The sequence below is a fragment of the Phalacrocorax aristotelis genome, chromosome 2 (genome assembly GCF_949628215.1).
Source record: "Phalacrocorax aristotelis chromosome 2, bGulAri2.1, whole genome shotgun sequence".
Lineage (NCBI taxonomy): Eukaryota > Metazoa > Chordata > Aves > Suliformes > Phalacrocoracidae > Phalacrocorax > Phalacrocorax aristotelis.
The window spans coordinates 24276637-24301591 of NC_134277.1; the positions used below are offsets into that span (position 1 = coordinate 24276637).

General features: G+C 42.4%; 1 protein-coding gene across 1 annotated transcript in view; it reads left to right on the forward strand.

Moving 5' to 3' along the window:
- Positions 1 to 9418: 9418 nt before the first annotated feature.
- ADAM22 (ADAM metallopeptidase domain 22) overlaps positions 9419 to 24955 on the forward strand; it is a 136620-nt gene continuing 121083 nt past the window's right edge. Inside the window, 3 exon segments of the mRNA XM_075082779.1 lie at positions 9419 to 9547; positions 9738 to 9843; positions 9845 to 9896. Of these exon segments, the coding sequence (XP_074938880.1) occupies positions 9490 to 9547; positions 9738 to 9843; positions 9845 to 9896 (216 nt within the window). The 5' untranslated portion in view covers positions 9419 to 9489.

A 24955-nucleotide genomic window follows, 5' to 3' on the forward strand; every position in this document is an offset into this window, starting at 1 on the left:
ACAGTAGCTGCTTAGGGTGTTGCTGTCACCTTAAAGGTGACATTCCTTGAGCCACTGTTCGTATAATTGACTGTGCAGTCTGATAAGAAATGCTTTTGGTCTCTCAATCTTACTGGTCACTTCTGGCTTGATTTATAGTTTCTTCTGATCTGGACTCACATCAAGAAAATGATACAGAAAGCCACTACAAAATTAGCAAAATTTAGTATTTTTAAAAGGAGTTGAGTTTGAATATCTGTATGACTATCTGTATATATTTTGCCTGTAATTTACCAGTATATAGTGTTTTAGGAATGGAGTTTTAAAGTGGAACATTGAAGCAATTACTTTGGTCTTCACTTTGATGCTTTAATGGTAGAAGGATAGCTCTCTGATTTGATGAATGCAATGTATTTTAGGACCAAATGTTTGTCCATTTCTCTTTTCTTGAGATTTTGTTTGTTTGTTTGTGTTTTGTTTGCTGGTTGGTTTGTTGGGTTTTTAGTTTGATTTTGTTTGTAGGATAGGGGTTTTTTTTGTTGGTAGCTTTTGCTTCAGTACTAAAGTCTAAGATTGTTGCAATGTGTTAGAGGGGAAAAAAATGCAAGTTTTTCTGTCAGTGGGTATCTCTTGCGGATGTTACCTCATGTACCTGAGACACATACTCTCAGTCAGTGTGGTGGCCTCCATCCTACTGGAATGTGTATGCATGGTTATTTACACACACAAAGAGAACTACAATAGTTAAATGTTAAGGGGAGAGGTAGTCAACGTTAATAAAGCTACTCATCAGATAACCAATGTGTGTGTCTTGCATATTATGAGTAGATGCAATATTATAACAGCTCAATGGGCACCGCAGAGAGGATATTTAAACACGCTGGAATCTGGCTTTAGAATCTTAAGGGAATAAAATTCAGAGGTTTGTCACACCAGTGAGTTGTCTTCATATTTTAGTGTAGAACAAGATAGGAGAGTTGCTGCTACTGGGTGCAAAAAGCACTTTCAGTCATGGTGCAGATTTCATGTACAGGTGACCAGTCACATTAGTGCGTGCTAGAACTTTTTGTGTAGTATGTTCAGGTAGCATCACAAACGGCAGTAAGTCTATTAACTATTTCTAAAACAGATTTATTCAGCATGTTGTACGTGATTTTCATGCATTTGTTGTCTTTCAAGCTTGTTTTTTTAAAAATACATTTTACAAAAATTTTAAAGGAATTATATTACTATTTGAAAATATTATTAAATATGGAAGGCTGGTTATTAGAACGTTTGTCTGTCTCTCTGACTTCCTCCCAGAGAAGAGAAAGTATTTTCAAAATATGTGGCAGGGATACTGAGGAATGTCAAACACTTCAGACAAACATGACCACAAGTACCTCTGTAGTCACTAGAATAAAAGTTTAGTGTTAGAAGAGCATTTTATCTTTAATTACATCTTTGTGGTAATTACATACTATATAATTACAGTTTGAACTAGTTCTTCATAAGTACATTATTTTATTCTAATGCACTTAATTTTTTGATTGGCTTGCTTTCTGTGAATTTGACAAGCTGGTGTAGGTAGTTTTTGTATTCTGTTCAAAACCGGTTGTTAATATACTAATTGTTGCTTCCTCTTTGCTGTGGTTAGAGAAACTTGGAGCTATGTGCCCATGGGGTCTGCAGCATACGTCTATACAGTGTGGGATTCAAATTTTAATGAGGCACCCAAATCTTTACAGTTACAAAAAAAGTGAAAGCTTCAACATTTGCATAGAACAGACACTACTTCAGTTTGAACTGATTTGAAAAAATCCCCTAGACACTTACATTATGAAAGTACTCTCATTTAAATTATTACCCTGTGGCCCAACGACGGGTACTGTTTCTTTCTCATAGTTGCGGCAAACACATTTCTGGGAATGTGAAATAATCTAGCATAATCTTTAAAATGTTAAAATAGAAGGCAGGTGCATGCACACACACGTACCCTTACTGAAAGCCTGTGCAGACCCAGTTCTAACTGATCCGTTCAGATCAACTTTGTTCCATTACCATGGGAGAGAGCAAAATGTTTTTCAGTACAGCCTTTTAAAATGGGAACTACAGCTACACAATGCAAAGGGGGGATGGCAGGAACATCATCAAAAGAAATACAGGTGTTGAAATACACTTTTAGAAATACAGCATTAGAAGAAGTAGTGTTTTACTTCCATTACGCTTACACCGAGTTTGGTTTGGTAACTGCAGTGGGTGCCCAACCACCGCGTATGACTTTGTTCCACAGCACCTGTTTATGTGGAACAGAAATGTTTCTTTTCAGGTAAATCTATAGTGCGGCTGAGAAGATACAAGTTCCCGAGGGTTGGGAGTGCTTCTCTGTGTGTGGTGCATACGCATATGGGTGTATGTATAGATACGCATATGGGTATATGGTGGTAGCGGGGCTTAGCAACTCCACAACCACACACACGTAAGAAAGTTCTGCAATAATTTGAGCTTCACGCACTCAGCTAAGCCTTACACTCAGCTACAGGATCTTCAGGCAATAATGTCTCTTGCTCATCCTCCTACAGACACTTGACACAAAGCGACAGGCAGGTGACTGAAAAGCCGGCCTTCCCCTTTGGATTTGGGGAAAGGTAGTTACAACCCGAGGAGCACTGGGCATGTTACCATCGGTTCTGTCCTTCAGGGGGTGCCAGTGTGCATCGAGGTGATCAAATCCACGTTCCGCCTCGAGCTTGCGACAAAAGGGCACACTTCAATTATCGGTTCACGCTGTGTCGTTCTGCTACCGCCTGGCCTATATGGTTGCAAGGCGTGTGACTCCTTTGCTGCACCTGTGGGGGGGGTGTGCCTTCACCCTGCACTCGGAAGGAATTGGCTAATGTAACTGGTGATGGTATCTATGAAGCTTTTGTAGAATTGTAGAATGGTTTGGGTTGAAAGGGACCTTGAAGATCATCTAGTTCCAGCCTCCCTGCCGTGGGCAGGGATGCCTTCCACTAGCCCAGGTTGCTCAAAGCCCCATCCAACCTGGCCTTGAACACTTCCAGGGATGGAAAAAATGGTAGTTGTTCTAACTGATGTCGTTACAGTAGGGTATGTGGACGTGGGATGAAAATACGGTTCTGCCTGTGTTTCCCAGGTAGGGAATCATTGTGAGCTCTATGGTCTGTGACCTCTGGGTGCTGATAAGCACGAAGGGCTGATAAAGGCTGCTCGTGCTGGGCATTCTGATCATGTTGATAGTTGATACCGCTGATACCTGTAGCACAGTGGAGGTAAGTGTGAACGGAGTTCATTAACCAGATTAACATCTCTGAAAATTATGTGAGAGGAATATTTGGGATTTTTATCATGCATTCTGGAAATGTTACTGTTTGGCTTCTGATATTTTATGGTATATTTACTTTAGAGCATGCAGCTATCCAAAATAAATGCTGAGCATCCCAGATATAGCACCATAAAAAGATTTAGGTTGCAGAGCAGATGTTTGAGAGGAGTCCAATTTCATTTGGGATAAAGCAGCTGTAGATTTGGGCGGCTATCAGATTTAATGCTTTTTTTAAATTATATTTTCGGAGATGAGGTGGGATCTCACTTCAAGATTCAATGCCGCTAGTATTCCTTGAGTATGTAGATAGCTGGGCTTTAAAACCCAGGCTTTCTCTGTGCCCTTCAGAACAGTTTTGCAACATGGTACTCCAATGGAATAGAGCTTGAGAGCCACACAGTGGAAGTCAATTGCCAAACGATGGTAGTCACTTCTGTGATTCAAACCACCGGGCAGAGCAGGAATTGGGTTGCGGGTCTCACACATCTCATGGGATTCATCTTTCAGGTACAAGGTTTGCAGGATAATTGAGCCTCAGACGGTTCATGACCCTTGGAAAAGGAAAGTCTTCTGGCCACAGAAAGGTGCATGAATCTTGTTCTGTATCCTGCATTTAGGTGGTTTAGCTGAGTAGGTATTTAGCTTGTTTTTGAGGAGAATTTTAACAACTAACTTCCCTGACGTACTTTAGGGGTTACTACAGAGGATCTAACCTGGAAGCTCCCAAGTGAATGCAAGTTTTGTATGTTGCAAAACATGCACGAGATCTCTGAACGTTTTTTACTGTACTGGTGCCCTGCCTTCCAAACCCCTTGCCGCTGAGCCAAATGATTCTTTTTCAATATGATAAATAAAAATCTTAGCTTTCTTTATGTCACCAGATTTTCTGAGAAACTGCCAATACCACACCATACTTGTAGTTACTCAGCCCAATCTCCTAATTCTAGGAGCGGCGAGCAGCAGTCACAAGAAGTGCAAAAATGATCCCATGCAAAGACTAGATGCAGGGTAAAACCCACAACCAAAAAATCCTATTTGTAGACTTGGAATAAAAAAACTAGACAAAGCTGATGAACTTCTTATCCAAAACTGGCTGTTCATTGCTGCAGCTCTGAATGTTCTCTCAGTCCATAAGAACAACCTGTCCCTCTTGATGCTGAGAATTGTGAAAGATTTCATCAGCAACCCAAGTAAAGACTTCAATGTTGAATTAAAGCATATTTCTTCTTATCAGCTTTGAATTTACTAGGTTTTAATTCAATTGACTGTCCTTTATTCACACCGTGCTGCCCAGAAAACAGAAAGCAGCAGCCTACTTTCCCTATATCATCTATATATCATTTTATTGTGTTCCTCTCTGTTCATCACCATCCTGAACAACCCTAATCATTCTGGTTTCTGTCACTCTCTCTCTACAAACCGTGCGAAGCCCCCGCTGGGAATGGCTGGTGCAGTGCTTCAGATCAGGCTGTACCTCCAATTTAACGTCAAAATGGATTCTGTGTGATGTGCTCTTTATTTAGATTACAATTGCACATGCTTCCTACTTCAAGGTAATGCTCATGCCCTGAACTAAATAACCAGCAAAATCAAACGTTTTTATGTACATTAGTCAGAAAGTCACTGCTGCAAATGTACAGTCATGCAGACAATATGCACTGTTGACTGTAATTGGACATGTTACTGGTACTGATACAAGAAAATGTAATTACCATGTGTTCAGACTGTAAATGTGTTTTTCAGATGGAAACATTTAGGGCAGTACACTTACGGTAACAGGTGGCCAGATTAATAGAGAACTACAAAATATTCAGAGACCTGCCTTTTACTGGGAAAAAGTTTTAATGTGGTTTTTACAGACTATATAAATCGTGGCTGAATATCGACCACTGAGACTGTACTTGTTCTAAAGCCCTAGATTTCAGTTACAATCCATTATATCTGAGAAAACAAAAGTTGCTGTGTGTGGGGAGGACAGTTATACTTTCCATACTATTAAGTTGCTGTAATGTTCTGTAATTGGAGTCAGTGTTATTTTCCCATCATGTCTGTGCAAACACAAGGCTCCATTGTGTATTCCTCAAAGCAGAAAAATTAGATTTTGTCAAAATTATAAAAATACAAAGAAATTTCTGTATGTTTTTTTAGCATTTAAAAATGTGTTACTCTCACCATTTTTAAGTAGGCTAATTTCTTCAGAATTTAATACAGTTTAAAACTGTAAGTCATGATTGCAGTCATTACTACTTACTGTAGCACTTACAGCAAAATGTAAGTTGTCCAGCTGGGAGGTGATTTTCAGGAATACCCCAAATAAATTAGAAGTGCAGTGTTGACAGGGCTGTTCAGCCCATGTATCTTTCTTATTGTCTGTGGGAAGGAGAGAAGTAACACTTAGATGTTAAATTTAAACATTAAATTATGACTTCTAATTAATTATGGTTCAAAAATAATCTTTGGGATACCTATGGTAAATAAAAAGCTGAATATTTACTTATAAATCGCATTTTTAAAAAATTGTTTTCTCCTGATCCTTTGAAATATTGACATATGTTTTTCAGGCTTCATTTTTTCTGCATCTGTGGTTCAGATAGTCATATAGAATATGCTCATTATGTTTGGGAAGTTGTGAAGACGTGTTGCTACATAGGGTAGAGCTGTTATTGCTCATTTAAAAAAGAATTGGCCTGAATTTTCAGTGTAATAAAATTCCATAGAAAGTTAACTGGCAAGAGAACAAATGTTGGAAGGTTGGCGTTTGTCTGCAAACAACGCTTTCTTTGGGTGCCTCAATACAAGAAGGACATCAAACCATTAGAGTGTGTCCAGAGGAGGGCGACTAAGATGGTGAAAGGTCTCAAGGGCAGCACTTATGAGGACTGGCTGAGGCCACTTGGTTTGTTCAGCTTAGAGAAGAGAAGGCTGAGGGGTGCCCTCATCGCAGTCTACACCTTCCTCAAGGGGGGCAGTGGAGGGGGAGCTGCTGATCTCCCCTCTTTCTTGACCAGCGATAGGTCATGAGGAAATGGTATGAAGCTGCGTCAGGGGAAATTCAGATTGGACATTAGGAAAAAGTTCTTCACTGAGAAGGTGGTCAGTCACTGGAACAGGCTCCTCTTGGGAGTGATCATGGCACCAAGCCTGTCAGAGTCCAAGGAGCATCTAGACAATGCTCTTAGTCACATGGTTTAGATTTAGGTAGTCCTGCGAGGAGCAGGGAGTTGGACTAGATGATCCATATGGGTACCTTCCAACTTGAGATATTCTCTGATTTGCTGGAAGAAGAAAAAAAATCTGCCCCCTGATGTGAAAGAGCTCATTGCTCAGAGGTGGACCGTCTGCCACAGTCCTGAGCAATGTCAAGGAGCTGCCAGTGAGGTAAGACTAGGAAGTGAATATTGACATTCTCTGCCTGGTTTCCCAAATGAACCTGGAAAAGCCATCAATAAACTAAAACATTATTTCTCTGAAAGATTAAGCCTGTCAAATCATCCATTTCTAATCACCCATTTCTAGTCAATATGTACAATAAAAGGGGGCTTCAGACATGCAGATCAGGATTTCCTTCATTGTGATTTAGATCCTTCAATGTGATACGGAAATTTTCTGCAATGTATTTAAGCCTTCTCTTTGAATTAATCTTCAATATTTATCATGGAAGTGTTTTCCTAGCCAAATGGTAGAAGGATGTGAACAAGAGAGGTTTGCAAGGAGAGGAACATAAAAACTTCTTCAGCTCTGTTTTGGCTAATCACTTCCAGCACATATACTTATTTTAAAATGCCTTTATCTTTCTATTAGTTGGCTGTACTTCTAAAAACAGTTTTAAAAATTATTCTTAAAATTAGTGAACAGTTTGACCAAAATAGGAATTTGTATGCTAAAACAGTGCTGTATTTATGAAGTTACTGTCATCATACCTCACCACATCCCCTGAGCTCGCAGACTGGATAAAACTCTGCATTTGTGGTTGTTAGCTTACAGCAGCTCTGCCTTGGCTGGTGCTGGGTTGGTGGATCCTCCATGTGTGACATTGACACCAAATCCCTCAGCCTTTCTGGACAACGGTAACGGCAAGACAAAAATGAAATATATAATGTACCGATCCAGGAAATGAGTCTGTAACTGCACTGTGTATCTGCTGCATAACGGGTGTAATATACACCCAATGCCATGAATTCTCACAGAAATACTAGCACAAGAAGCTGTGAAATAGCGTGCCAGTGGGGACAGTTTGGTCTAACTGAAATAACTGTACAGGTTGGCTGCAGATTGAAATGTAAGGATTTATGACTTGAAAAAAAAAAATTGAAACATCATATTATAGTACTGATTTTTCTCTCCATAAATAGCACTTTCTCAATTTCTTTACCCATCCCACCTGTAATCCTTTTGATACCCTGCAGCAGAGTTTCATAAGCTAATTGCGCGCTACTTAAGCAACTGCTTGAGGATTTGATGGATGCTTTCAGGTAATATTCTGTCTTGCCTGCAATGTATGGCTGCAGTGTAAGCAGGACAGTGCAAAACTTACTAGACACTTTCTCCTCAAAGTTGATATATATTTCCAGATGCAATCTTGTGCCCTTAGAATGCCTGTCTTGCTCCTGCCTTCAGCGTGTTGAACTCTCATTTTGTCGGTGTTTTTATATCGTGGAAACAAGCTGTGAGAAAATGCATTTCCTTCATCTGTCCACTAATTGCTTCCCTTAATAAGATGATCTATGTAAGTAACGTAAGAACTACAGAAAAATCAGGCTGGGAGCCCTGACCTTCCCCGGCGGGTGGCTCCCGGGGGGGACAGGCAGTGGCTGCTGAGCCACTCCACCCGTGGGGGAGCCCACGGAAGGCAGCCCGGCGGGCTGAAACGCTCCTAAGAGCAGAAATGGAGGTCTCAGGTGTCCTGACTGTTGCCAGTGCAAGCACTGCAATTAATATTGATCTGCATAATGATTTTAAGGTTATGCAAAGATTTTTTTTTCCTCTTTTCATCTTCCAGACTATACTGAGCAGCAGCTTTCAGTGCCAATTATTGTGATGCCCCCTCCTTGTAGCTGGTGTAAAACCTTGCCGTGGGTAGTTTGACCTCGTATTCTCTTGTACGGGTCAGGATTGAGCTGCATCTGCCGCTGTGCTGCTGTGACATTCCTCCTCCTCCCTCGGCTCACCTGAGCTGTGTGCCATGGCAGCCCTTCCTCTTGCCACCCGGGAAAGCGATGGGGGAAGGGCTGCCTTAGGCAATCGCCACTCTCGTCCCATTTTCAAAGAGAAACGTAGTTGGGAGAGGTGAGATACGCGGCGCTGACGGGCAGCGCCGCCTCGCCCGGCCTCCCGGTAGGTGGGAGTGTAGAACCGGCTTGCGGCTGGGGCCGCCGCGGCTGAGGAGAGCAGCCCGCCCCGGGGAGCGGGCGTCGGGGGTTCCCTGGCACTCCCGCCCCTCCCCTCGGCCTGGCTTCTGCCTCCTGCCGAGTCCGGGAGAGCACGTTGTAACTTGAACGGTTCTGCGCTGCAATCCTTTTCAACTCTCTTGAAGCGTTAGGCCAGTGGAGAAAGCGGGGAGGGAGCGGGAATTTAGGAAAAGCAGAAAAAGGGTCGTAGAGAAGGAAATGGAGGTTTGCTCTAAAAGGGACCCGTAGGGCGGGGGGGGGGGGTGGGGGCTGGCGGCAGAAACCCAGTAGAGGGGGGCCGGGGGGTAGTCCGAGCGGGAAGGGATGGAGGGAGGGGGGGGAAAACGCTCCGGCTGCCTCCCCGGAGGGTCCTCGCCGCCAACGGGCAGGGCGGGCTGCCCGCGAGGGCGAGTTCAGCGGCGGGGGATCCCTTAGCCCCGGGGCAGGGCGGCGCCGGGGGTGCCCCCGGGGCGGGGGCGGCTGCGGCCGCTCTGCGGTTCTCTCCTGGCTGCGGGTCTTCCCCTCCGCTCTCGCACCGGTACCTCACGCCCTGGCAAACGACTACATTTCCCAGCACTTCTCTCTTCCAAGCGGGCTCTGCGGGGAGCCTCGCCGGCTCTCGCCATCTCCTTCCCTCGCAGGGGGCCCGGCGGGGCGGAGCTCGGCAGCCCCGGCCCCGCGGCAGCCGCGGCCCCGCAGCTCCCCCACCCCCCGCTCTACCCCCCCGCCGGTGCAGGCGCAGGGCGGCGGAAGCCGGGGCGGCAGACGGCGGCGGCGAGCGGGGCGGCGGGCAGCGCCATGCGGGCTGCTGCCTGCCTCCTGTCCCTGGCGCTCTGCGCCCTGCCCGCTGCCCCAGGTGAGTCGCGGCCGCGGGGCAGCGCCGCCGCGCTCGGGGCGGAGGCGGCGGCGGTGGCGGGAAGGGGGGTGGGGGGGTGTACGCTGCGCCGAGGGCCGCTGCGGAGCCCCGTGGAAACGGAGCCCCCGCTGCAGCCTGCGCGCCGTGGGGCGAGGGCGCAGCCGGGTGACGGGTGGCTCTCCCCTGCCAGGAGGCGCCGGGCCGGCAGCGGGGCGGCGGGGCGAGAGCCGCTTCGCGGAGCGACAGAGCATCAGGCCGCTGCGGCTGGTCTCCGGCGGCGGCGGCGGCGGCGGGGGGGCGGCGGCCGGCCCTGAGCACGCGGGTGCGGAGCGGCGCGGCGCGGACACAGGTAGGCGCCGGGCGGGGGGGGGGGCTGCGGGGGCCGGGGGGCGCGGGGGAGCCCCCTCCCCAAAGGCGGCGGTGTGTCCCCCGCACCCCTCCCCCCGAGGGTGTTTTTACTGCTGAAGGATAACGTTCATCTCAGCGCGTTGCTCGGTAAAACGCGCGGCTCGTTTCCCCGGAGGAGCGCTGGGAACGCCGGTCCGCCTGCAGCAGCGCTCCGGTGGGTTAAAATGGTCCCCGTCCCCCTCGATTCCCTGCCCCGGGTGCCGGGGGCAGGCAGAGCCCCCTGACCGCCGCGGCCGGCGGGCTCGGGGAGCCCCGAAATGAAAGTTGCGGTGCCTTTGCGACAGCTGGAGTTGAAACGCTGCAGCTTAATTTCGGTTCCTGGCTGGAGTGTGGGCAGGGTGCGTTTGTGTTCTCTGGGCTCGGATGTGGTTTTAAAAATAGAAATTGGAAATGAGAAGGGAATTGCTTGACATATAACATGTGAACTTAACGTAGCGATTTAACTTGCATAGTACTACCCAAACTGGGGTATGTTTTCAGATTTCTGTTATGTGAAGACCGACCCCTACAGCTTTTAACACATCGCTACCCCAATTTATATTAAAATACAGTGATTTTAATCCTGATCGCTAAGCATCATATTTGACGTGGTACGTGGCTGTTACATCTAAAGGAAGAAAACATTTGTGCTGTTATAGACTAAGAACATTAAAAAATGTGTGCATTTGAGGTAACTGCTGACATCCAAGATGGGTTGCAGGCCTCCGTCTCCTCATTTTCCAATCGACTACTGTCCATTTAAGAAACAAAATAGCTGAAAAAAATTGTCTTGGATTTCTTTTTTTATAATCCATAAAGTATAAGCACTGACAGCTTGCATTCCTTTTGTGTAGTTAAATAATAAACAGTCTCTTCATAGCATATTTATTTGCCTCTGAATGTAACTTACTCTATGTAAAGATTTTTCTGGTGTGAAGGCCATAATTATGGTAACAATAAACTCTGATTCTAAAAGTTCCAAAGTGGGTGCTTTGCTTAAAAAAGAAAAAAAAAAATCCTCCCAGCATTTTGGGATTTTTTGAAGACATTCGACATTCACAATTTCAAACGCTATGTGACATGTCTGTTTAAAAAGTAGTAGTGGTTGCATTTGGATATAGTATTAGGATTCAAATACTGGTCTTAAAGAACAAACTGTTAATTAAGGGGGGCTTGTTTTTCTGAATGTCTCAGCTTTTATTCACCAAATCTTACGCTTATAAAAAATTTTCAAGTCATCCTCATTTAGTTAAGGTGTTAGTCGGTATTAGCGTTACTCCAACCAGAAAAGAGAGTAACAGTAGTGGGTTAAAAAGGGTTAAATGCCTTTGTTTCACAACAGTCTCCACACTAAACTGAGCTTAAATGTCTAAAGCTCTGCATGCAACTGCAACTTTTCCTCCTGATCAAGAAGTTTCCCTCTGATGCTTAAAATACCCACAGCTTCTCCCGTGGCATCTGATGGTTGTTACCCACTGAAGGATGCTGTAGCTGGCAGTGATTTGGAGGAAGAAAATTATGGGGTGAAAGCAGGTCAAACCGAGTGGAGAAGTATGGATTTTCTGTGCTACTCACGCAGGGCATGGTTACATCCTGATGGCAGGATACTGCATCCCTCGCCCGGAGATCTGAGATAGTGCAGCAGTAATGGACCAGCATCGTGGCTGCCTTTGCTTAACTGAAGTTTTGTAGAAGCTGCATTTAGAAAGGTGTTTTTGCAGTAATAGTTTTGCGTGTTGCATCTGAGTAATATAATATCTTGACTCTTAGAGTCTAGCATACCATAAAAAAAAAAATAGCCCTTACCTCTGCCAGAATGCTTATCAAAGTTACGGACTAACTGAGTTAAATTTTGTGGTTGCTTTTGGGTGGCTGGTAAAAGTCACATGAAGTATAAAGATCTGAAGTGCCGGAGTCTGCTCATGCATGAAGAGACACCCATGCCTGCCCTGAAGAGTTAACAGTCTGAGATCAGTGGCCTATAAAGTGTAGGGGAAGAGAGGTGCACTCCCATCAAGAAAATTTTCTTATGTATTAGTTTGTTTTATGATTAAATATGCTCTGACTGTCTCCATGCCCTATTCTGTCCGTTGCTAGTAGTCTTTGGACAGCTGTGTATCAGAGTTAGAAAAACTGGTCCTCAGTAGAGATTTCAAACCAAAGCTAATGGCCTTGTGGGTTAGTTTAGGGAGAATGATTTTTGGAGGAGATGGCAGCATTCAAGAAGAATCTCTGATGGCTGAAGGACAAGCAGCCATGTCCAGAAAAATAAAGATACCTGAATGGGATGGTGCAGTCAGAGGACTAGACGACGAGGCTGTAGCTGTTGAATTAATGTAAAACTATGTAATTGTGTTTTGAATTGGATAAAGATAAAAGGAGAGAGCGATAAGCTGGAAAGAAGGAAGTCGCATTAAATCGGATTGGATTCTGTTAATTCCTGGATGAAAGCTTTAGCTTCCAGAAGGGCAGAAGTCGTACAAGAGGGATGCAAGCCAGAGTTTGGAATTGCACAAAGGGAGATGAAGATGGTCGTTCAGGAGAAAGCAGAAGCAAAGCATGGCCTTTGGAGATCAGGAGTTTCAGAGCAGGCTTATAATGGAGTTGAACCAGAGGAGTGTAATACAAGAAAAGGAGGTGAAAGAAGAGAATTGAAGGCGGAAGTGGTGGTTGGCAGATTTCTGAAAATCTATGGGGTTTTCTCAGCGTTTGATGAGGTTTTTCTCTAGCAACCTCCTTTGTTTTGTTTGTTCGTTTTGGTTTTTTTGGGCTATTGCTATTGCCATAACTGTTGAGTGACTTCTCTACGTGCATGCTTCACTATTAAACAGTAAAGGAAATAGTCTATATACTCATCCTAGAAACCCAGAACATAATTGCCTAAGAAACAAAATCAACGTGCTCAGAGTTGTAGTTGTGCAAGATTGCTGGACTTCAGAGCACAGCACGAGACAAATCTTGTAGGCTATTATGTATTCATGTCATTAATGTTTTAACGTACAGTATATAGTAGACATTGGAGAATTCACATGACTTTTCTGCTTTTAATTCTACCACGGAATACAGTCACTGCCGGTATCAGTGACAGTCCTGTATTTCAATTTCTCTGTTTCCCAACGGGAGCCTGTTAGGAGCTGCACAGCACTTAATCTAAAGAGTAATCAAGATAAGATATAAGAGAGAATGTGCTAATATTGATATTATCATTAATGCAATCCAGGATTATGGCAATGGACATTTAATTTACTATTGCATACACAAGTCTATTAGAAGATGAATGTCCTCTATGGCAGGGGGTTCAGTGAAGGCTAAGCTAAGCTTTTTGTGTCTAGAAGAAAGTAAGTTCCCACTGTGGACATTTGTAAGGAACGTTTTAACTTTGTGCCTTGAGCCATATTTTGATATTTTAAGAAGCACATGGGAAATCACAAGTTGCTTAATATTTCCTTTAATCAATACTTTGCAGGCATGTTCTTCATTAAAATGTGGGAATGTGTAAGCATTCTTCCCCACTGCCTGTATTTGTTCTTCTGTCTGTGAAGGAGAGCAAAACAACAAACTTGAGTTTCTGCTCTACATCAGTGCCTGATTTGGAGGACCTTTTCCTTAATGATTTTCAGTGACTCAAAAGTTCTGATTGTGAAGATGAGATTCATTTTCTAGCTGGAGATCAGAGTACCGGACCTCTACATGCCTTCACCCAACAGATGCCTTCTCTCAACCCTAAGTATAACTTAACAGTGATCTTGCTCTCAGCTAGAGGCTGCTGCTCACTGCTGGTGGAGAAGGGTCCCAGTTCTCCTTGAGGCCAGCACTTTGTGGTCATGCTAATAGGACTGCACACACAGTCTGAGGGACAACATTGTTTATCTAGTGGCTTTCATTGCATTATCCATTTTCAATATACCTAGGTGTTGACATGAAATTTGGGAGATTTGCTATGATTTTCAGTGGGAACAAGGTTCTGACTCAATGACCTACTATGGACATAGATTCACCCATCTCTGCTGGCTGTGCAAAACAGTGATAGTACAGCAACTTCTGTTTCTCAGCCTGTTTTTCACTGGCTCATTGTCAGTTGTCATGAAGGTACGCTGGATTCCTTCCGAGTGAGGGAGAGAGCTGACGTGGTGGTAGGGAGCCTGGTGTGAAGGGGCTCTGGGACTGAACCATGTCCGGAGGTAGATGTACGTGTTGTTTGTAGTCTAGAGTGACTCAGTAGTTTTCAGCAAAGTATTTGTCTTCCACAGTCTGCATTTCTGAATTGTTTGTGGCCAAATGATACAATTCCATACATCGACTTGGAAGCATGGCTTACAAACTTCTTAAATAACTTCTATTGCTAATAATCAATTGCAGAGAAGCTCTGCTCTGTCATGCTGAGCTTGCATAGCTCTGCTTGCGATTGGAGTTGAAAACTTCATTAGTTATTCAGGTGTTCCATAGTCTTTGCTATAGGATTCTCTGACTTCTTGGCCTCCTGCTTTAGTCTTCCAACAGGATATCCCTGTTCTTTGCAGGTGCTTCTGATACTGCTGACTTTGTTTAAAACATTCTCGCTTTCTGTTCTGATGCTGTCAGCTTCTGTTGGTATTATAAGTTCCCAAGTTTGGTAGCTCAAACAATTAAAATCTGTGGTTAAAAATGAATTCTGACTGCTGAGGGGCTTATAAAACAGCTCTAGATTTTGGGACTGATGGATGATGACTGTTGGAATGAGAACTGTCAGGAGAAATTGCCCAATTTTAAAAATATTTTTCTGCCCGCTTAATCAAAGGACTGCTGTCTGTTGGAGAAACTTAGGCACAATTTTTTATCAACCTATTGCAAAACCAAAGGGGGAGGAGGCTAAACTGGGACTGAGGCTGTAGTGAGCAATAAGAACGTGCATTTGGTGTACTGCCGGATTTGGTTTTCTTCCTGCCTTGTTGCCTCTTCTCCCTCTTTCCTTCAGGTTTTTAAGGTGTTTGGCAAAATGTGTGTGATATTTCACTATACATTCAATGCAAGCAGCTCTGCAATATTCATGCAAGGATAAGACACTTCACCAACCTAGCAATACTCTATTTTATTAATATGTCAATGACAGTTAAAATATCAAGAATCTCAATGCAGGTCCTGCTTTCCTGAAAAGAAAAAAAAGTGCCAAAAGCCAAACTTTGCTAAAGAATGCCACATGCTGCAAAGGCATTGAGAGTACTATGATTTCTGATGTAGGAGGGACTTTCTGATATGCCTTTTAATAAAATATATATATATATTCATTGTGTGTTTTGGTATATTATAGTCAAAGAATATTTCAAATTTATAATTTATCCTTCTCTGCAAGCTCGTTTCAGGGAAAGTCTTTCCCTACTTGGTAATGAGATTTGTTATGACAGTAAATATGTCCAAAAAATCATCCAGCAAAAAACCTCTGGTAGCTGCTACCTCAGAGTTTATGTTGCAGAAATATCATATCAGGACTCAGATTTTAAGGGGTGATTAGAAGACATAGGTATCCTTGAAAATTCTAGCTTGGGTAAAAGGGCTGTATGGGAAATCTTTGTTTTGTGGTATTTGTCACTTGTTCGTGCCATAGCAGAGCTGAAGAGAGAGTTATTCCAAAAGCTATGGCATAACTCATAGAACAGGCTTATTTACAGTAATGAAGGACCTTAAAGGCTCAGATGTAACAATCCTTCATGACTGTATTTTTGCCAACATTTGCTTGTTGTCATGATCAATGTAGAAACTGCAAAGTCTGACAGAGAAGTCCTTTCCAGCTCTGGTAATCAATATCTGCATTTATTCCTGATCTGTGTTGGTACCGCTGAGTGTGGGATCAAACTGACTCTTCTTCCTGCCACTGTTTCACGGAGGATACCTGTTTTGGGACCTTTGTTGTGGCTAATGATCTGGTCTAATGTGTTCATGATGCAGAACTGTGTTGCATTCCAAGTAGTGTCATGATAAATTTTGCTGAGATTTATCCAAATTATGGAGGAACTACATATGAAGTTAACATTTACCCTAAAACATTTGCCACAAGAGCTTTATGGATGTACATGTAACACTGTTGTGGTAGATCTGGCATTATATTATCCTTGTTGTACTTAGGTCCCCTTTGTAGTCTTCTTGGTAATTATACCAGTCTTCAAGTGACTCAAGACTAACAACTTTTCTTATGGCTCTCCTAGTAAAGGCATTGTTGCGGTTATCCTGTCAAACACTGCCTAAAGGTCAATCAAACTCTGTAAAACCTTCAAAGCCTGTTAAGGTTTGGCTCTCCTTATTGTGGGTCCTTATGGCTAACGCTGTCTCAGTGCTTTTCCCTCTCAAATCAGCTCTGCTGAGGTTTGTGGTCCTTCTGCTTACTGTGGCCGCCTCCTGCCAGGTTTCTCTCCTGTGAGAGGGTGGGGATCCTTGTCTACAGCTCCCATGGGTTTGAGCCAAAGCTGCTTCTGCTCCCTGGTAGACTGCCCTTCTGCTTTGGGGGAAGTAGCTCACCAGGCTCTTGTCAGATGATCTGGTTGCCAGCCCAGGCACATGCCTGTTCTCTGAGTCTGGGTAGCTGTGCATGGGGAGGGTGAAGTCCAGTGCTTTCAGAGGACCAAGCCCACTGCTGTTGGACACAAGACTGTGGCATTTTCCTACACAATATCTCTTTCTCGTTCACCTACTGATATGATTCAGATTTTTTTTGTCCCTAAATAGTCTTTTTTCAATATGTATTTTCAGGAAACAGTGTAATGGTTGTTTTTTTGCATTTTAACCACAACTGCTAAATTTCACATCTCCAAAAATCGCTTTGACTCCCATCCTGGCTCTCTTCTCTCTAGTTTTGACTCCTTTAATTTATTTTAAACTCCGTCAAATTTACCATGATTGTCTGATTTCACACAAGAAAGTCTTCTGAGTCCTAGCCATCATCTTCCCTTTGGCTTGCCAGTGGCCTCCTGGGCGTTGTGTGGCGACGCTGTTCCGAGGAGGTGTCTTTTGGAGTGCAGAGGCCTGTCAGATGAAGTTTTGCTCTTCATAGCCACAGATGCTCCCAGGTAGTACTCCTCTGAAGCCACTGCAATATTTGCATTAATCTGAGGAGAGAAATCATTGCTACACGGATGAACCGCTTAGCAGCAGCTGTGCTGAGCCACAGCCAAGTATGGAACCAGGTCTCTCCTCTCAGATGGAGGCATGCTCAGTGCAGAGGAGAGCTTTGAGCATGGACAACTATATCTGTGCAAGCTTTCTAATACTTTAGTGGGATGACTGTGGGAGGGAGCATTCATATTTTTTTCCCTGAAACTTTACTGTGTGAGCATTGAGTGGCAAAGGTGGCTGAAGAGCTGATGGGCATGCTGAGCACGTGGACAGGATGGGTTCTGCCAGGCTGTGGTGTGCAATTCCACGACAGGGAATTACACGACGGGTCGGCTTGTTGGGTAAGTTCAAGTGGAAATCAGGTGTCACCTGAAATTAAGGACGTGATTATGTAGAAATCAAAGAAATTGGCAAATGATGTAGAGCTGTGTAACTGTTAAGTCAGGAGGAGTCCAACTTGAAAACTGGATTCAGTTAAAGAAAGTTAAGCATGGCATTGCTACTGGACATTTGCCATCAGACAGTGAAATCTGGTGATTCCTCTGGTAATTTGACCAGCTCTGATAAGTCTCTCCCCACCGTCTCCCTCCCCACCGTCTCTCTCCGTTCCCAGACCAGAAAACTGTAGTGGGTGACTATGCTTTAGAAAAAGTGTATTCCAGAATTTAATATTAATACAAGGTTTAGAAAATATTTGTGTGGGTAAATTCCTTTTAGTGGCGCCTTGATGCTGAAAGTGTGATACATTTGAGCGCGGAGGCTGCAGCCCTGACTTACAGCTCAAAAATTGCCCAGAAGAATAGCACTATGTAGGAATATGGTTTCTCCCAGAAGTGTCTGCTTAGAGTAGTTCAGCCCCTGAAATTCTGTGGGAATGAAAAAAATCCATCAGCTGTTTCAGAAAATATATACAGTGAAAATTTTGATTCACTTTGATGTCCTGGGCTGTATCAAGAGGAAAATGGGTTTTGAATTGTGCTTTTCTCATACTTATCAACTTTAAAAGGACTTCGATACTTGAATGTAGAGAGTGAGTCATATTTAAAAAGTATTATCTATGGAGTTGGTTGAGCAATGTATTGGCATGCCTAAGAGTCTGAAATTTTTGTCGGGCTCTTAGCCTGTAGTGCTGACACAACATTAGTAAACTTTCTGCTGTCGCCCAAGAACTGTTTATGGGAAAAGTTAGCCATGTTGGTAGGCTGTAGGTGTCAAAGAGAGCTTGTTACTTCCAGTGGGACAAGCTAAGATTTTGGTAAAGTTTCTTCTGTATACAAACTAAATGTAAGACCAGTTGAAAATGTTTGGAATATGTCATTGAGATGCTGAAAAATGTTTTGGTCACTGATACTTGTAGAAAGGAGCAAAGTTAGTGTGCGCGCTTTTTTTTTTTTGTACAGTTGAGTGCCCTATTTGTAATGTAAAGGCAGTTTTAATGGAGGGTTTCTGCTGATTCCTCTGGTAGTGGACCTCTGTTCCTTTGTTTCTGAAGCCTACAAGAGGTGCCGAAAAGGGGACCCTTCTCTAAATGTTATTGATCAATTTCAGAGCTTGGAACACATGCAGCTAAAAATGACCTCAAGGCGCCATCTGATTCAGTTTGGGAAATGCCTTCACTGCTCTTGATTGTTAGATCTGTTGAGCCTTCTTTCTTGCCTTGAGACAATAGTCCTTTCTACAGCTGAATGACCCAGTGATCCAGGCGGGTTCATCCTGAAGGGCTGCACATGCGTTGCTGCCCTTGTTCTGTGTTCTCTCCCCCTGCAGATGTGTTGTGCGCTGGTTGTTTGCCTTTCAGGCTGCAGCTGTGCCCACATAGCGGCTCATTTGGGTTCTGCCCACTCAAAACTGCCAGGTGTTCTTGGTTGAGGGAGTATTCCACTGATGATTTTCCTTGTTTGAGTCCTTTCCCTCTGACCTCATGCTTCTTTGCAAGGAAGTAGGTTCACCATCTAATTGCAGAGTCAAGGCTTGTAGTATCAAGTGAGATAGATGGAACACATTGCTCTACTGCTGTTGTGTCTAGCGTTGTGTTTTGTGTTATATCTGACCTTCATAAACCTACAGTTGCTGTGAGGGGCAATGGAAAATGCGGTGTCCCTGTGTCACAGGGTGAGACTCTGTCTGCTTAGCTCCCCAGTCTTGGTTTTTGAAGTGTGATCTTCGATGGTCATCAAAGTTTTTTGTATGAATTATGGCAGGAAAACATCCTGAACTTTCCAAGTTTTCATTCATGACTTTCCTTTTTCTTCCTATTTGTAACCCAGTACTTTATTAATCACCCTTATAATAACCTATTTTATCATACTTTTCTTAGGTATTAGTCTTTGATGAGGAACCTTGTCAAATGCATTTTAAAAACATGAAGTTGAGCAGTCACCATTTTTTCTGTTTTTGCCTCAACAGTGATATATTTAAGACCTCTTGCACATTAGTTAAATGTGACCTTTTATACATGAATCTTTGCTACTTCCCTTTCAGAAAAAAAAGAAAAAAAAGAGTATGGCTTCCCAAAAATTCTTGTTCTTTCTTCCACTGGGATATGAAGACTTTAACAACAACAGAAGTTACAGTAATTAGTCTCATAGGGAATCAGAAGTTATAACTAAAATTTTCTTGACGTCAAATTAACATTATCTTCTATACCTGAAAGCACAGTGAGTATAAGATCTGGTACCGCAGGGTTTTTCTGGTGCTGGAAGCAAGTGTTAGATTCCTTCCTGGGAAGCAGCATCCTGCCCATTCAGTTACTTAAATTTGTCCTTTCAGGTCTGTGAGATCAAATCGTAGTTCATGCTAAATTTGCTAGCAGAGACAGCTCGATAGTTTTCCTGTCTTCATTGCTCCATCATTTAACCTTGGGTGAATTTTTGAGAAAGGTGAAGTGGAGGGGGGAAGAAGGAGAGCAAGCAGAGAATTTTTCAGGGAAAGATAAGAATTGTTTTTTCTTATTCATTTTGTTGCAATTGTTCAAAGATGCCCACGGTTTTGGAGTGTTCTGTGAAGGTCTAGGGTCAGATGCATGAGCAGATATATCCGAGCCCAACAGGACTCTGCATTGTATCTCTGTAGGACCTCTGAGGGACCCCTGCTGCTGCCCAGGAGTTGGATCTGCAGCAGTGATACCTGTGTAATACATTGCATTGGTTTGTGCTCAGGTTTTCCCTTTTCCTGATGCTGTTCCCCTCACCCATCTTTCTGAGGACCCCTTTTGCTTTACTGTATTGAGTAAATCCAAACAGCCCCTGATTTCAAAACCACAAATAAATAATAAGAGGTTGTTTCCCCCCCCCCCCCCTTTTTTTTTTTTAATATTGAGAAGAATAACTACTGGAATTTTAGAGATACAAGCAGTCCTTGCTTTTGACTCTGATTTCATTGATAATATGATGTTTATGCGGAGAAAAGCTATTTTAGGTCATGTTTATGACTTTGTCAAGATCTTCAACTGCTGAGAGCTGGCAAAACCCCACCGAAGTGAACTGGGCCATGGCACTGGGCTCCAGCTGATCCTGTTTAACCCTCCCTCTGCCCCACCCTCATTTGGCACAGAGAACAGTTATGTGATCCAGGATTCAAAAATGAGCATGGACCTCCTAAAATCTTCTCTTATTTCTAGCTTTTCCCCAGAATAAATGACTTATTTACTAAATGTGCCTCAAAGAGGCAGCCGTAAAAGCCTTTTCATCAAACCATGATTCTATTCTGCAGTTCTTCATTATCTTTTTTTTCCCCTAAAGAAAGTCCCATAGATATTTAGATTTATGCATCAGATAAAAAAAGAGAGCTTGTATGAAAAGTGGCAAATAATGATGATTAATATAGTAAATGAGTGCCTATAAATATTTTGAGAAAGCTAGGGAAAGTAAAAAAGAGATTTTGTGGTTCTTTAATATGCTGTGATATGTGAATCCAGTTCAGTGACACTGAACTTCTGATTAAAATTTGATATTTGCAAATGGCAATAGAGAGGGTCTGAGGAAATTCTGTTGCATTTATGTTTTACTGTTTGTTTTTTTAAAAGTGGTTCTTTGGCTTGGAGATTTTATTCTTATTATTAGACCTAGGCTTATTTCTGAATTTTGTCTCTGAGCAAAGTTTTGGGTTTGTTTTTTATTCTTTTTTTCCTTCCCAGTGCAAGTGGAAAAGTAAGTTTTTTTTGAACAAATCTCTTATTTTACAATAAGCAACAATATACTCTGGATTTGTTACAACACAACTGAGGTTGAAAGTTTTTCTTTTATAATTGCACATGTGCTAATTAGCACTGTATTTCTCTACTGTAGCATAAATTTATGATTGTTTTCAAAACCACAGTTAAAATTCTTTTTAGGTAAATCTACATAAAAACATTAATATATTTTTCATTTAATATAATGAATGTATTTATTTTCACTTCCCATGGACTTATCCGTGTCCTTACTGAACTTAAGAAACAGTCATTTCATACATACTAACAGGATTGTTAACAAACTGAGGTTTCTGTTCTATTAAACAGAGTGGGGGGAGGGAAATTAAATTACTGTTTAAGGAATCTGTTATTTTGTAAATGTGACTGACTCCCAGAGTGGCTGCTATAAAACCTCATTGTTCTTACAAGCTCTGAAGCATAGCTTTTAAGTTCTCGCTTGCTATAACATTCTGTGTTATTTTTCTCTTGTGATTCTCTTGATGCTTTTCTTCCGAGTCTACAAATTTGATCAGAATCTTTTAATTAGAAACCACAATGCTATAAATAGTAATAAATATAAAATCCCTTACATCAAAGGGCAAGCATATAAATAGGATTTTCTCGTCAATTTTATTTTAAAGACATTCTTCTATTTTGATAGAAAATATTATCTCTTCAAGCAAAACTTATTAAAAAGCATCTAAGTACTTTATGCAGGATACTTCAGAATTAAGGACTGTGTATTATGAGGAACTGTACATTATATCACAATATATTTTTAATTCTCTTTTTTTCTCATTTTAATGGGGAAAAATGTTAGTCATCATGTTACTATGCTGCTTTCAACACCCCAACTAATTATACACAGTGTGAGGAAAATTTCTAAAATACTTCGCTTCAAAGTTCTTGTTAGTTTGATTATTAAGAAAGTGCATAGCTTTTAAGTGTTTTACTGGTGGTTAAAATATTTGACCTCTTTGAAATGAAAATCTTCCAAACATATTTAAGGTTACCTAAGGTACAGTGCAATGAGGCTCACCATTGATCTGCAGCGATAGACGTTGGTTGTAGTTTATGTATATGGACTCCCTCTGGAGATGCTCATTCTTCAGGACCTGTTTCTGGAGAAAGCTGATCCCCAGCAGGGGTACTGAAGGGACTGTATCAGGAATCATCATTATTCTGTTGTGTTTCTTTGTAATAATAAAGAGTCGTAATTGCTACTGATTGCCCGTCTCCTCTCTTACTGCAGTGATCCCAAAGCATAGAGCAAGTGATTTAAAATAATTGGAGTCCCATCCCTCTTGGTTTGGCAGGAAGGTTTGTATACCACTTTTGTTTTTCTAGGATTCCAGCTTTTAATATTTGTTTTAGATAAAATATCTTTGTGCTTAGTGATTTGAAATAATCCTTTCCACTCCATTTACTTTTGATTCCTTTCAGACCTTCACTGAGATGCTTAAACTTTGCAATCTTTGATGAAAGCTAGCTCTCCCATAATTGCATTGGATGCATGGGGTATTTAGTATTTTCTGTAGGGGGGCTTGCAGGGCAGTACACTTTTTTTTTTTTGTTGCCACTAGAAATTGCATTTGAAAGGACCGCAGCTAATTTCAGAGCTGTTATCAGTATTCTTCATCTTCGGCTGCTTGACAGTAAAATTTCAGAACTTTTTGATTGTTTCAGATGCACAGGCATTGCGCTCTTCCATTAAGTTATTGGATTCTCCTTTCCTGGCCCTTGCTCATGTTCTATATTGAGCTCATCTCTCCTGGTCTCCAAGAGCTCCCCTGTTATGACTCAGTTGTGAGCCGTTGATGTGTCATGTCCACGGTTGTTGAAAAAGCCTCGAATTTTCTGAGAAAGTTCCTTGGTTTGAGAACTGAATGACATGATTGATTGTCTTGCTTCAGTGGTTTAGCAGAGCCTTTGCAGGTGTCTTTCTTATTACTTCTGCTTGAATGAGATGGTATAGATGGCATAATAGTACTTATTTCCTTTCTTTGTGTTCTTTTATCGACATATGTATCTAAGCTTCCTTTTCAGCTGGCCATTTACCTATTCACTGTGCAGGCAGGTAGATGTGCTTAAAAATAATGTAGAGCCAAGACTTCTTAAAATCTGTCCCTTTATTTTGTAGTTTTTAACCAGATATTCAAAAGAATTGTTATCCTAAAGAATGTAGTGGCTGGCAGTCTTAAGGTGGAGTTTTTTGTTATGTTGAATGAGATATGTTAGCTGTCACTGAAAAGGGGAATCTGTGTTCCTCTTCATTCTGTCTTGCGTGTCCCCTCCAGCTTCTTTTCGTCACATCTATTCATGGTGAAATGAATAAATTAAGATTAATTTATTTGGATCAGCTTATTTGTCTGACACAAAATGGATCCACTCCAAGTAATGATTACTTTTCGGGTGCTGATCTGACCTTCTGGGCAGGCGCACGAGCCGACAAGGGAGAGCAGGCAGGAGCACGTGGCCAGGATGGGGCAGAGCTGTCTGGTTTTGGCAGCAGCCCACAGTACGCAGCGTTGCTGTGTATTACAACCGTGTATCAGGTTGAAGGATTCTTTAAATCTGGAAGGACTGCAGTTTCTGGAAAGGGCTGAATTTGTCTGGCTATCCAAATTGTGCATCTTGGTATCTCAGTAGGTTTGAGAGACACTTGAGATACGCTTGATTGCACTTGAGCTTAAACTTAATGGTGAGCTTCCTGGATTTGCACCACTTGTCTTGGGGGTGGTTACATCTCTGTAATGTTTTTCATCTTCATTTATTAATAGGCATTTTCTCCCCTAAATCCACATTAAGAGCTTCTGTCAGGGAGTAACTGTGGTCCAGGGTCACCTCAGAAATACATTAGCCTTGTAATTGTTTGTCTTAGAGGCATGTTCACGGGAGGAAATTTGCCAGACCAAATCAATATGATGCAATATACCTAGCAGTTAAAATACAAACCAACCAACCAAACAAAAAACCTAGTCATTTTTGCTGTTACAGTGAATGAGGTGAATACGTTTTAATAACAAATGATACATTTAGTATATGCACATTTAGAAATTAAAGTTAGGCTTTTTATATTCTTTCTTACTGATGAATTTTCTTTTGGTACCAACATATGGTCATACAGAAGACTTGGTTATACTGTGTATACAGATCTAAATGATGGCATATGTAGCTATGTTGTTAACAAACAGAAATAATGAAGTGCTTTAGGACGTTCTTTGCATTTAATAATGTAATGATGAAAATCGAACAGCTGGGCTGCTATTACTCTTTTGGTCATAAAGTGGTCGTTGAAGTGGAGGTAGGTAAATGAAGGTTAGTTAAGGTTAGCAAAAATGCTGCAGTGGAAGAAGGGGATGGCAAAACTAGCATTGGCCCCTAGTACCTTACTCAGTTCTTGGCCTGTCATATTGGTTTATGAGCAGCAGCCTAAAAATTCACATGTAACAAGGGAAAATGGAATTTAAAAATCATTCAAAGCAAACTCTGCTGCCTGAGAGTTGAAAAAGAAATGCCAGTGCTAATGTGGTAATTTGTTGATTGCTGGTTTTGCTGTATCTGTGGCTGTGCTAGCTGCTGCAGGCCAGAAACAGCTAAATGGTTGTCCTATGTGTGGGTCGCTGTATGTGCTGTGGGTGTCCGTCGTTGCCTAACAGATACCAGCCGGCTGTGTCACGGGTCATCGGGGACTAGTCTGAATCCCTTAATGTCAGAAAGGGATCAAAATGGATGGTGTGAGGAGATTACTGAATTACTGCCTCTTT